The sequence below is a fragment of the Callithrix jacchus genome, chromosome 11 (genome assembly GCF_049354715.1).
Source record: "Callithrix jacchus isolate 240 chromosome 11, calJac240_pri, whole genome shotgun sequence".
Lineage (NCBI taxonomy): Eukaryota > Metazoa > Chordata > Mammalia > Primates > Cebidae > Callithrix > Callithrix jacchus.
Window position 1 is genome coordinate 91,066,605 of NC_133512.1, and position 14,857 is coordinate 91,081,461.

Consider the following 14,857-nt stretch of genomic DNA (forward strand, 5'->3'; position numbering starts at 1 on the left):
AAAAGATAATCTACTCTTCTAAATTGGCCAAATTAATCATTTAATATCAACTCAATCAACCTAAATAAATGTAATGTCTGCTCTATTAAGATAACTGCCATGTTTTCGTTAACTTTCGACAGTTACTAAAAAGTAGGAAAATAACATCACCAGAATCTCAAATCTGTATTAGGCTACAGGCCAGAAAGAAAAAGTACACTCTTCTATTAACTACATCAACACTAATAAAGTAAAAATCTGACTTTCAAGTCTATATTTAAAATCACATCCTATGTTAAAGTTACTGTCAGATATAGATCTTGAGAAATGACAAAATCAATAAATCCATTCCAGCCTCACCTCGCACCTTCCGGACAGGAGTTGTAAGTAAAGTGCAATGGTTTTAGAACATTCTCTAGTAAAATTTTTGCTATAGGAACCCGAGATAAATCAGAATATTCAATACTTGATGGAAGCTTGCTGTTAATCAACAAATAGAGAGACCTATAATACCCTAAAAGGAAAAACACACATTTAAAATTTAGTGCCTTTTCCTATAATAAGGGGAAAAAACTCGTCGATTTTTAAATCATTTTTATAATCTCTACAGGTCCAAACTTAAATTAGTTCTTTAACATGTTAATAAAGAAAATTAAACAAATATACAGACAGCTGAATGGTATATAAACTCTGTGTACCAACAACTGTCACCTAGAGCCAACGTCTCGTTTCACCTATACACCACTTGGAAGCAAGTCTAAGATATGATTATTTTAGTGTATCATTAGGAGACTATTTTTAAAAACATTATCACAGCTAAAATAAATGAAGAGCAGTTCCTTAACATCACAAATATCTAGTCAGTGTTCAAGTCTCCAATTGTCTCATGTTAGAAATTCTATTTAACTAGTTTGCTTTTATCAGGAGCCCAATAAGGCCCAAATACTGTGATCTGATAATTTGTCTCTGATTTGTGTGTTTTTTGAAGATCGTGTTGAACTCATAGAGTTTCATTACACTGTAGTCCTGGTCTCATACTGCTCCACCTGGGGCCCTGAGGAGGGCTTTAGGAGGCTCCTAAGCCTCAGGGTCACTGGTATTCCTCTGCTCTTTGATGGAACAACATGCCCCAGTCTCACCTCCTGCGTCCTGTCATGTAATCAGCCTTTTTCCCAGGAACTCTTAAGCTCCTTTTAGAAGAAATGATATATCTGGAGACCACAATCTGGGCACTGAAGTTAGCTGATTTAAAGGCAACTTAGACGTAAACTGAAACAACTTTGAGAACTCTTAAAATTTCCAGCCTATGTTTTTAATAGGAACTCTGGGTATCAAGAATGATCCAATTCATATATTCTTTTAGAATCATTTACCCTTTTTTATAGGAAAACAACAATGTTCAGGTGTGATTCGTAAGTATCTCATCAGTATACAAGTGCGTATTAAAAACAATCCATCTGCATGGGCCAGTTTTTGAAACCAACCTCCACAGCTTCATATCTCAGTGAAAATCACTGAACAGTATATGCTCAGTACTTTGTCATTACACATACTTTGTAACTACCCCAAGTCTAACCTAGTGTATGCTGATGAGTGAAGCTCACGAAGAAAGCTTGAAAGCTTTTTCACTAGAAAACTAAAAAGATAAAAAAAATACATCAAGACTTTTCTTTAAAGCATTTCCGGTATTGGGACACATTTCAAATAATGTGTATTTCTTAGCCATTTTCCTTACAATTTTAGAAAACAGTACAAATTCTCCTCAAATGCTTAGTCTTAAAACAGTGTGTGTGTATCAATTAATACAATGAGCCACTTTTAATTATTAGTTTTTAAAAAGAACAAATTGTACAACTTTCAGTTTGCTTTTACTTAAGCTGGAATACAGTTTCCCTAAGTTTTCAACAAACTAAGGAGTCTAAAAAATAGAAATATGCCAAGCAGTAAGGCTGAAATGAATATGAGTTTAATTTCTGTAGTTTTAATTCAGAGGACCAAATCATCTAGATGTAAGGTAGACTATCACTTCAAGTGAACAAAAGCACAAAACCTTAGTTACTTATAATTTTATGTGTTACCATGGCTTTGCAGACCTCCCTCTGCAACACCCTTTCCAGACCTCTCACATACATCTGTAATGCTGACAAACATTTCTGAAGTCCAGGAGTCCTGAAGTGCCTGGGTTTCTACCTAAGAGGATGCTGGGATCGAAGGCTTTTTTGTTTTAGGATATATACGGTTCACTTCATAAAAGCTTTAAAAATCATGTTTAGTTCATATTTTTTCTCCAGAAAGTGTTACTAATGTGTCCTTAAGAGTTTCAGATATAGTTCACTGCAGCTTACATAATGTAGTCATTCTGGGAGCATTATCAATGTATTAAAATTTTAGCAATGAGTTAGAAAATTCAAACTAAATATCCTATTCGCTTCTACTGAACTAACGTGAGGACACCATTAAGAAAAATAACGTAACCAAATTTACTTTATAATGGGGCTCTTGGAGTGACGTTAAACTCACACACTGGTGGCACTATCCTTCCCACTCACTCCGAATGAGCATGAGGTGTTAAGAGCCCTTCCTGCTCCGGTGAAGGACCGACAGCTGCACTGCAGATACAAATCTTGGATTACGGCACTGGGACAATTTATGAAAGCACACATTAATTTCATTTCCAAGCAAAGGAAAAAGGCAAAGAAAGTGGCATGTTTCTGAATTTTCAGAGTGGGTGGAATCAAGGACAGATGCTGGCATCTGGGACTCTGTGGGCACCATGGGTGGAGCACAACTCGTCTAGGACACCAGTCCCACTCTGATGTTGAGACTGAGTGCACAGGCTTGCAGCAGCTGGCTGGCCTCTGCTCACTCCCCGTCGGGATGCTGAGCCACAGTTCTGACCCTGTCGACTACTTACCATTGTGAATCATGTAGTGCAAAATCTGTTCAATCACTGACACCACATAGCTAGCATCTTGTAAAACAGGCAAGTAAGTATTCTCAGAGGAAAATACTTCAAGCATTCTCATTGGAAGTGCAACATTCAAACTGTCATCATTACAGTTTTGCAGCAACCTGTAAAAATGAAAAAAGTATTTGCACACTTACTGGATGGCAAAATGTCACCAAGCTTCCCCAAGTGACTTTGTGACAATGGAAAGAAACTATTCCAGTACAAGATGATCTCTGAAAATAGGGACATCTTAGAGATAGGCAGGGAAATCATCCAACCAACATTCAGTCACTCAGACGGTTTTTCAAAGAATTCTTGTTATGTGCCAAACGGTATGCTGACACTAAGTTCACAGATATGAAAAATGGACAGTGGCGAAATGAACACAAAATATTCAAGATTACAAAACACTGTAAGAAGTATAATAATCCACGAACTGTTCCAAGAAGCTGCATTTAATTAAACTCAGATACGAATCTCTTCAACAGTGCACATCGTCTCCTTAAAGATGCTTTTGAGACTTTCCATGCCTGCAATATCCTCCAAATGGAACAATGATTTACTTCTGCTCCTAAGTGATCTCTAATTTTGACTAAGGCTTCCCTTCCTAATATGAGAAGAACTGTAAGCAGAAGGGAAAGCTTGGCTATCACAAAAATAAATCTTATCCCCATTTAAAGAGGGCAGTACAGTAAGTCTAGACAGGGTTTTCTCTAAGGAGCAGTGATTCTTTTTAATGAGAAATGGAATTTTAACAAAATGTAAATGTTAAGTTTTAAACATGTTCTTTTGTAGACTGAATCCAAGAAAGTCATGGCAGTGACTTAAGTTCATACACAAATTATAAATGTCTAAGGAAAGCTATATTCTAAAGACGTAGCTTTCAAACTACATTTTGGTGGAGATCCCTATGGAATGGAATCTTTCTCATATCAGGAGTCCTCTTTTGGCTGACCCTCCATTCTCTGGTAACCAGGACGGCCAACATTCAGAAAATAATTCCAGGACAGCCTTGCAAGAGAAAGTCATCTGAAAGATACTGATGTCTGTGTCTTCGTTTATACCTCCTGCTGGCCAAAATCACCTAGAATGAAAATTACAATATATGGAAGTCTATGATCTCTTAAAAAACAAAAAAGAAGTATGGAAAAGCCACTGTCTCTGAAAATAAAAGTCAAAAGGTATTCCTCTAGAAGAGGTGATCAGTAATTATATACGCTATTGACTTACAATAGAATTTTACCTGCAACAGAGGCTCATCAATCTTTTTATTTGAAATAAGCATGTAAGTCTTTCAGATCCATCCAACTGCTTGACAAACAGAGAGCTGTGTTTAATTAAGTTCTGATACAGCCATATCTGAAACAGCAAAACATACAGTATACAACTCTCAATGAAAATTCAAGTTTAATTTACATAATGCCCCAAATTTCCTTAAGTGGCAACACACATTTAATCAAACCTAACCAAAACACGGTAAGAAGTAACTCTTCTAAGTCAGGTTTTATTTAGAGGTATGTGCATTTTCCAGCCAGTCTCAGTGGCTCACGCCCACAACTTTGGGAGACCGTGGCGGGCAGATCACTTGAGGTGGAGCTCTAGACCAGCCCGTCCAACATGGTGAAACCTCGTCTTTACCAAAATATACAAAAATTAGCTGGGTGCTGTGGCACATGCCTGTGGTCCCAGCTATCTGGAAGGATCGCTTGAACTGGGGGGTTGTGGGTAGAAGTTGCAGTGAGCCAACATCAAGTCACGGCACTCCAGCCTGGGTGACAAAGTGAGAAACCCTGTCTCCAAAAATGAAAAGCATCTGCATTTTCAACCTTAAAAAAACACATCGGTATTAAATTACTGAATTAGTAACTAAAACAAAGTACACTCAAAGCTCATGTCAATCTGAAACAAATAGTTCATTTGCAAACATCAGAAATCCATAATAAAAATATATTAGAAATAGGATATTAATCCCAAGTTATATGGGATACCTGTTTCTTTTCACCTTTTTGTTCTGTGGATGGGTATGCCTGTGTGCCTCTAGCATCTGTTCCTTCTGGATATTTCCCTTCCCTAACCCCACCACTTTTTGATAGGGAAGGCAATCCTAATGCCCCACTGACCGGGCTGGTCAGAACTGCCCATTCTCCTGGATACAAGGATTAGTCAGAGAGTTCACTAACAGCACATGCAGATTTTTGTCACCTGCCATCAAGAGGCCTGACTAGACAGCATGTATGAAGCTACCATCAATTACACTTGGATACTCAATACTTAAGAAGGAATCTCTTCTACTTTCTCTACTGTGCCTTGGTGTAATAGACTGGTATTTTATTTTTTCCTTTCATAAGACCCACTTAGAATCATCTAGAATGAAAAGATAGCCTTTTTTTTTTTTTTTTGGAGACAGTCTCACTCTGTTGCCCAGGCTGGAGTGCAGTGGCGCCATCTTGGCTCGCAACCTCTCCTGGGTTCAATGGAGTCTCCTGCCTCAGCCTGCCAAGTAGCTGGGATTATAGGCACCCACCACCAACATGCCCAGCTAATTTTTATATTTTTAGTAGGGATGGGGTTTTGCCATGTTGGCCAGGCTGGTCTCAAACTTCTGGCCTCAAGTGATCCACCAACCTCAGCCTCCCAAAGCACTGAGATTACAGGCGTGAGCCACTGTGCCCGGCAAAGACAGCCTTTTAAATGTAGCCAGTTATAAATATGTCGTATAACCTTTTCTTTGCCGATTATTTTTGAGTGTTTTTTCCTTTGACATTAACATTTCTTTGCCACAAAATGCTATTAAACAATGGAGTTACCAATACAAAAGCACTCTGCACAACAAATTAGCTCATGGCTTAAGCTGGGACAAGTAACTGACTCTCTTTGAATATTAGTTAATACACACAGGCTTTCTCTTGAGATGTCTGGAGCTACCTTGCCCACATTTTCTCAGGAACCTGTAAGATATGAATACTTCTTCACAATAAGATATGAACACTTCCTTCTGAAGTGGTAGGGTTACATACCACGTCAGATAATGAAGAAGTATTTTAGAATGCAGTTCATCCTAAAATTTCTATTATCAGTTAACAAGATGTAAAATAACTATACATGATATAATTGTAGGACTGATGGAAGGTGGAGGAAGACTTTAGCAAAAGATTCAAAGAAAAGAAACTAAAAAGTAAGGCAATTATTAATTCCAGAATAATTAAACTGTATATGAAATACAATCTTAGTACCGTATTTGACTTAAAGTCACAGTAGTAATTTTTTTAAAGGGAGGAGGTGAGGAAGAAATAGCCATATATGCCTGGTTTTGCATAGAATAGCTTTGGAAACCTATCAAAAGTGGCACTACGCTTACTCCTAGAGTAGAAAGCTAACAACGTGAAGACTGGGGCAGGAGACATTTACCCATGTGATTAATTTATTGCTCTCACATCTATGCTTGAGAACTGAATCGACAATCAGTTGCACTGGCTGGAGTGCAGTGGCAGGATCACAGCTCACTGCAGCCTTGAATGCCTGGGCCCAAACGGTCCTCCTCCCTCAACCTCCTCAGTAGCTGGACTACAGCGGCATGCCACCACACCCAGATAATTTGATTTCTGCTCTGTTTTGTTTTATAGGTGGGGTCTGGTATTTTGCCCAGGCTGGTCTCAAACTCCTGGCCTGAAGAAATCCTTCCACACCTCAGCCTCCCAAAGTGTTGGTATTACAGGTGTGAGCCACTGTGTCCAGCCCACTTTTATCCTTTTCCTGGATAGGTCTGATGACATTTAATACATTCAGGGTTTCAGAATCTACACATGAGCAATCTGCTTTGTATTTGATCGAGGCCTACAGCCAAACATGTTCATTTACATCCAAGCTTTTCATAGATGGCTTCTGAAGCAGGACCGTGTGGCTACACCATGTTTGTAAACCATGCAGTGATTGACGACTAAGACTGAGGACCTCACTCAAAGGCAACAGGTGTTCTGGAGAGACAGCCATCAACATCTCACAGCACTTGCCTGTCTGTGCTCCTTGGTAATCTTGCAATCTGCAAGATTAGAGTACCGGAGGACAGGAACAGCCTGTTCCAGAAAGCAAGCCCAATTATCTGCAGTTGTACTATTCTGATTCTTTTTTTCATGAACTTCAGAAGGCAAGCCTGGAAAGAGCCTGCACTTAATGGAAGTCGAGAATGGGTAGATTAAACTGCTCACTGCCTCTCCAGATGGGCTCTCAGTTCTTTCTCTGCACTTTCTCGGTTTACAGAAAGTCTGCTCGTATTCCAGCTTAGCTCAACTCCGGAGGCAATGCTGGGTTTTAAAGCCAAACACTAGATGAGTATTACTGTAGTCCTTTGTTCACTGTAATTAATTCATGTAGGGATCATTCTAGAAGGGATGGTTTGTAGCAAAAAAATTATTTTTCACTGTATACTCCCCTTTTCATGCAGATTAAAAAAATTTCCAAAAATGAATAATACATTTAACCTGGATGGGTGTGGTGGTTCATGCCTGTAACCCCAGCACTTTGGGATGCCGAGGCAGGTGGATTACATGAGGTCAAGAGTTCAAGACCAGCCTGACCAACATGGTGAAACCCATCTCTACTAAACACACACACACACACTAGCCAGGCGTGGTGGCATACGCTTGTAATCCCAGCTAGTCAGGGGGCTAAGGTAGGAGAATGACTTGAATCCAGGAGGCAGAGGTTGCAGTGAGCCAAGACCGCACCACTGCACTCCAGCCTGGGTGACAGAGTAAGTGAGACTCCTTCCCAAAAGGGAAAAAAAAGATAAATAATATATTTAACCTAGGCCAGGTGTGGTGGCTCACATGTGTAATCCCAATACTGGGAGGCCGAGGTGGGTGGATCACCTGAGGCCAGGAGTTCAAGATCAGTCTGGCCAACATGGCAAAATCCCTTCTCTACTAAAAATACAAAAGTTAGCTGGGTGTGGTGACACATGTCTGTAATCCCAGCTACATGGGAGGCTGAGGCAGAATTGCTTGAACCCAGAAAGCGGAGGTTGCAGCAAGCCAAATCACGCCACGGCACTCCAGCCTGGGTAACAGAGCAAGACTCTGTCTCAAAAAAAGAATGTGTGAGTGTGTGTGTTTAACCTAACAATTATATACAAATCTCTTAATATTCCCTCAGAAAATGAATAGTAACAAGTTCCATTTAAAAAAGAAATTACTCTTCTATGCATCTGAATGTATTTTCCAACATTAATACACACTGTTACTCAGTATTGATAAGATCAAATGCCTACAAAATTTGAGAGAACTACGATTATATTTCAGATTTAAAAAAATGAGACCCTAAGGCTGGGCATGATGGCTTACACCTATAACCCCAGCACTTTGGGAGGCTGAGGTGGGAAGATCACTTGAGAAGTTCACTGCTAGCCCAGACAACAGGGTGAAACTCCATCTCTCTACTAAAAATACAAAAATTAGCTAGGAATGTTGGTGCATGCCTGTAATCCCAGCTACTCAGGTGGCTGAGACACAAGAATTGCTTGAGCCCAGGAGGCGAAGGTTGCAGTCAGCCAAGAACTCACCACTGCACTCCAGCCTAGGTGACAGAGCAAGGCTCTGCTCCCCCAAACCCCTGCAAAAAGAGCCCCTAAATCATGTTCAGTGGCTCATGCTCCATTTGCAGCACTCTGAGAGGCCAAGGAGGGAGGATCACTTGAGACTAGAAGTCAACCAGTCTGGGCAACATAGCAAGACCTAATTTCTGCCAAAAATAAATAAATAAAAATTTTAAAAATCAGCCTTAACATTAACAAGGTGTATATCTGTAGTTCTAGCTACTTGGGAGGCTGAGGTGGGAGGATTGCTTAAGCCTGGAATTCAAGGCGACAGAGCAAGACTGAATCTCTAAGCTAATAACAGTATGTAAACACTGAGACCCTGTGTCTTAGAGTTTGCGGGTAACCATGATGTGGTATAGAGGAGGCACTTCCCACTGACCTAGGCGGGAAGGTCAGTGACCGCCTCAATGACTGCTGAGGCTGTGTCAGGGTACCTTACAGGTGGGCAAGATATTCTACTTGTTTCAAGTTTTCCACCACAAAAAATACGAAAAAGCCTATTTTTTGATACATATTTTTATGTGTATCAAATTTGAAGAGGTAAAACACATCACCACAAAGGTAACCTCTCACAGCTAGCTGAGAAATTCACAAAGCCTGGACACAGAGGCTAACTTTCTGATGAGATACCATTTCCACTTTGAACAAGAAGCAGACATATGTAAACGAGGACAAGTGAAAACGTAGCTAACACTCACCAAACGTTTTGAGTCTTCATTTTGTTTGTAAAAAAACAGAAGCTGCCTTACCAAAAGGGTAAGGTTGGGGCCACTAGCAATGGGAAAAGCGCCCCCAGACTGTGATAAGGTAGCACAGCGATCAAATGCACTTCTTTGGATGGAATACTGGAAGAAAAACAAAACAAAATGACACATAAATATATTATCTGGACACACAATTCTTATGATCTAAATATACTTTGATGTGTTTACAGGAATGGGGGAAATTGACAATGAAAAGGCTGTTTACTGGTCCTTGCTCACAGCTGAGTTATAGAAAAAAATGTTAAAAAAAAAAAGAAACCAGGCATGGTGGCTCACACCTTTAACCTCAGCACTTTGGAAGGCCAAGACAAATGGATCACCTGAGGTCAGGAGTTTGACAACAGCCTGGCCAACATGGTGGCTCATGCCTATAATCCCAGCACTTTAGGAGGCCAAGATGGGCAGATCACTTGAGGTCAGGAGTTTAAGACCAGCCTGCTAACATGGTGAAACCCTACCTCTACTAAAAATACAAAAAATGTTAGCCAGCTGTGGTGGCATACACCTGTATCCCAGCTACTCAGGACGCTGAGGCATGAGAATCCCTCGAACCTGGGAGGCGGAGCTGGTAGTGAGCCAAGATCGTGCAACTGCACTTCAGTCTGGGCGACAGAGCAAGACAATCTAAAACAAACAAACAAACAAAAAACCAGGCCAGGTGCAGCGGCTCACACTTGTAATCCTCCCACTTTGGGAGGCTGAGGCGGGTGGATCATTTGAGGTCAGGAGTTCGAGACCAGTCTGGTCAACACGGTGAAACTCTATCTCTACTAAAAATACAAATATTAGCCAGACATGGTGGCGCATGCCTGTAATCCAAGCTACTTGGGAGGCTGAGGCAGGAGAACTGTTTGAGACTGGGAGGTGGAGGTTGCAGTGAGCCGAGATCATGCCACTGCACTCCAGTCCGGGAGACGGAGTAAGACTCTGTCTCAAAAAGAAAAAAAAGAAGAAGAAACACTGTTACTGAACTTAAAAAACAGACAAAAACAAAAAAAAACAAAAACCCAGCCTGAAATGCAATGAAAGCTGCTTAGCACCCACTGAAAGAATCTCCCACCGTCTCTTCATATATTGATCTTCAACTGTGGTTGGGCCCATGTTTCTATTTTATTATTTACCTAAAACTCACCTAGTTATACATCTTTGCGAATATTAAAACAAATAAAATAATTTATTGGGAAGAATACTACTGTCAACTTTAATCTCCATTAATGAGGTATACAAAGATACATACCATATTTAAAATAAGCTCTCCCATGCCCTACTAATTCTTATTTTAAAAGTAAACAAACTTACTTGCTGTTTTCTGTCTCTATAGCCTCGAATAAATGACTGGATAATTATTGCATTTTTCAACCTTCGCCTTTCTTCCTGAATAATGAAAGGAGAAGTGAGGGAGCAATTGATCAGAATCCAATGAATATGACATTTTGCTAGTAAAGACTTTAAAAACACTAAAAGCTATGTAATTCACATACCATAAAATTCTTTAGAAGACACCCACTAAATATACATTTAATATATTAAGAGCTACACAACCATCAGCACTGATTTTACAATACCTTCATCACCCACAACCAGAAGCCCTGTCTGGATTCACAGTCCCTTCAGTTTCCTGCCATCCTTCCCTTGTCCAGATCACTAATCTACTTCTACCCTATGGATCTGCTTATTCTGGGCAGTTCAGATAATGGAATCATACAATATGTTGTGTCTGGCTTTCTCTCTTCCCATGATGTTTTCAAAATTCACCTATGTTACAGCATATGTGAGAACTTCATTGCTTTCTAAGGTTGAGAGCAATGTTCAATTGTATGGACGGACCGCAGTGAAGTGAATTCATCCATTCATCTACTGATGGACATCGTGGCTGCTCCCACTTAGAGCTATTACGAATTAAGGCTGCTATCAACATTCATATACAAGTTTCCTTGTGGATACAGGTAGTCATTTCTCTTGAGTATAAACCTAGAAGTAGGTTTATACTCAAGAGAAATGACTGAGGAACTGCCACTGTTTTCCAAAATGGCAACACCATTTTACAACCCCACCAGCATAGTAGGACTTTTAAAGTTTTACTTTTAAATATTAAAATAACACAGACAACATCATATTTTAAAGGTCACTTTTTTTGTTTCAAGAGAAAATTCCGATTTTCACTGACTTGAGAATATCTTTAAAACATTCAACAACCTGGCAAAAATATCTGTCCTTCACCATTGTTACAACCAATAGCAGAAAAGCCTACAACTATGTGGCAGCCCTGTAAGAGGCACTTCCCATCCAAATGCACAGTAATCTTACAGCTGAGCATGGCTTCCAGTTTAAAGATCAGAAACCGAGTGTACTATAAAGATTAAAGATGTAAGACAGAATTCAAACTAAGGTGTGATAACAAAGCCTGTACTCCATCTCATCCCACTACATTGCCTCATATCTTCTATGAATGCCATCTACAAAGCTGAGACTAACACACACAACTGTGGGATTAGAGGACATCATTAAGTCACGCAGATGTACTTCCTGGGCTTCCTGCAAGGCCGGGCACGATGGCTCACACCTGTAATCCCAGCACTTTGGGAGGCCAAGGCGGGCAGATCACTTGAGGTCAGGAGTTCCAGACCAGCCTGGCCAACATGGTGAAACCCTGTCTCCAATAAAAATACAAAAAATTAGCTGGGCGTGGTGGTGCATGCCTGTAATCCCAGCTACTTGGAAGAGTGAGGCAGGAGAATCACTTGAACCTGGGAGGTAGAGGCTGCAGTGAGCTGTGATCATGTTACTGCACTCCAACTTGGGTGACAGAGCAAGACTCTGCCAAGAAAAAAAAAAAAGGAAATACAACATCTTCAAAGGAACATTCTCTAGCAGCATTTTTAATCAAATAGAATTTTTTTTATTAAAAAAAAAAAAATGTATCAAATAGAATTTTTGAAAATCCCAGATAAGTAATTCAAAATATTGATTTTTAAAGCTCAGTGAGATACAAGGGAATTCTGAAAAATACCAAGAATTCAGAAAAACAATTGAGAATGTGAGTGAGCAATTTACCAAAGGGGCAGATATTTTTAGAAAGAATCAACTAGAAATTCTGGAAGTGAAGAATTCATAGAAAGAAATACAAAATACATCTGAAAGCTTCAAGACAGACTAATCAGGCAAAAAAAAAAAAAAAAAAAAAAAGAATTTCAGAACTTGAAGAGAGGTCTTTTGAAATAATCCAGCCATACAAAAATAAAGAAAAAAGAATGAGCGAAGCATTCATGACATTTAGGATAACATAAAGCAATAAAATATTCCAAGTGTTGGTATCAGTAAGGTCAGAGTCAGAGAAAGGATTCGAAAACCTGTTTAATGAAGTAATATATGAAAAATTCCTGTCTCACAAGAGATTTAGACACTCAGATACAGCAAGCTCAACGATCTCCAAGCAAATAATCACACTACTTAAGATCGAAGATAAAGACTGAATTCTAGAAGCATCAAAAGAAAAGCAAGTAGTCATCTATAAAAGAAACCCCATCAGATGAAAAATCAAGATGATAAACAATAGAAACAAACCCACAGAAGACCCAATTACTGGAGTTTAAACATTGTCCTAAGAAATTAATTTCTTAATTGTAGAATTATGTTCAAGAAATTAAACGAGAACTAAAGACTATATAAAATAATGAAAGAAAGTTCTAGAACTAAAATAACAAAAACTGAAATTAAGGAAGTCAACGGATTTTTTAACCATCAGGCCAGGCATGGTGGCTTAGACCTGTAATCCCAGCACTTCGGGAGACCAAGACAGGAGGAGCACTTTAGGTCAGAAGTTCAAAACCAGCCTGGCCAATAAGGCAAAACCCTGTCTCTACTAAAAATACAAACACTTAGCTGGGCATGGTGACGTGCGCCTGTAGTCCCAGCTACTCAGGAGGCTGAGGCAGGACAATCACTTGAATCCAGGAGGCCACAGCTGTAGTGAGCCAAGATCACGCACTGCACTCCAGCCTGGGTGACAGAGCAGGACTCCGTCTCAGAATAAAAAAAAAAAAAACCACGAAAAACAACTGATCAATGTTAAAGAGATCATCTGAGAAGTCAGGTCAGGTGAAAGTATCTAAACTGAAGCAGAGCTATTCAAAAGGATAAACATCCAAAAAAGCACATGAGGGAAATGTTGAGACACAATGCGAAGGTCAAACGGATTTACAGTTTGTAGAGTTCAAGCAGGAGAGGAGAGGGAGAATGAAGCAAAAGCACTATTGGAAGAGATAATGACTGAGTACTTTCCATAAAAGAAGATTAAAAACACCCACCAACAAATATCTTTCTTGGTCAAGCAGGACCCTCAAACGAGGCCAATAATCCTACCCGGGGACATTTGGTAATTTATGGTGACGTTTTTGGTTGTCACAACTGGGGAAACGGAGTGCTACTGACATTTAGTGGGTAGAGGCATGGATGTTGCTAGACATCCTCCAATGTACCGAACAGTTTCCCCAACAAAGGATTATCTGGTCAAAAATGTCAGTGCTCAGATTGGAAACGTCTGCCTAAAACTTTTCACCCTAACCTCCTCTGAGAGCCCTTCCCCTAAACACCAATCCCTAACACAGGCCCTTCCAGGTGTGATCACATTACTCTGTTTCCCTCACAGGCCTTGTCACCATCTCGGCATCCTGGTTCATGGCTCTGTTCTGCCACTGAGCAGGAACCTTGTCTGTCTTATATGCTATCTGTATACCCAGCAGGCAGAGCAGTACCTGGTACATACATCATAAGCACTCAATAAATATGTTAGAGGCCTGAAGGAAATGTTAAAATAACAAAACAAAAAACTCTATCTAAAAAAGAAGACCGTAAGTACAACTGCTGATTAATCAACAAAATAAAGCTATTTTAAGAAATTATCACAAGATGAAATGTAGAATAAACAATAAACAATAAATGTCCTTAGTGTATTTTACCTTCTTTACAAATAGTTAAGACACACGTCTTAACAGTCAGTTTTCTCCTCTTGCTTCATGAAACATCAGCATCATAAGCCAGGCGAGGAAGTTCACGCCTGTAACCCCAACACTTTGGGAAACGGACGAAGGAAAACTGCATGAGGCTATGAGTTTGAAATGGCCTCAGCAACACAAGACCACATCTATGTAAAAATTTTTAAAACTAGCTGGGCGTGGCAACACACACCTGTAGTCCCAGCTACAGGAGGCTAGAGCAGGAAGACACCTGTGCCCAGGAGGTCAAGGCTACAATGAGCTATGATCTTGCCACTGCACTCTAGCCTGCATCACAGACCAAGACTCAATCTCTTAAAAAAAAAGAAAAAGAAAAAGAAAAATGAACATTATATAAATAAGGCTTCCTAGTTCTTCTGGAAACTGTACCATTATGTAAGTCATCCAAAGTCCATATTCCTTCTCCAGTCTGGAAACTGCCTTTTCATCTATCTTCTTCTACACTGGTTCCAGAATAAGTAACTTACAGTGAAATAAAAAAATGTTTCTAAAGCTAAATACACATACATTCTGTTGTATATAACCAATACAAAAACACAGAAACACACATACAGAC

General features: G+C 39.7%; 1 protein-coding gene across 5 annotated transcripts in view; it reads right to left on the bottom strand.

The window, feature by feature from the left end:
- UBE3C (ubiquitin protein ligase E3C) overlaps positions 1–14,857 on the bottom strand; it is a 202,097-nt gene that overhangs the window by 82,957 nt on the left and 104,283 nt on the right. For all 5 annotated transcript variants that reach the window (XM_035254262.3, XM_078343339.1, XM_078343340.1 and 2 more), the window contains 5 exons: positions 10,586–10,660; positions 9,221–9,367; positions 4,173–4,288; positions 2,894–3,051; positions 340–493 (listed from right to left, as the gene is read on the bottom strand). In XM_035254262.3, coding sequence (XP_035110153.1) covers positions 340–493; positions 2,894–3,051; positions 4,173–4,288; positions 9,221–9,367; positions 10,586–10,660 — 650 coding nt within the window. The remainder of the gene's footprint in view (positions 1–339; positions 494–2,893; positions 3,052–4,172; positions 4,289–9,220; positions 9,368–10,585; positions 10,661–14,857) is intronic.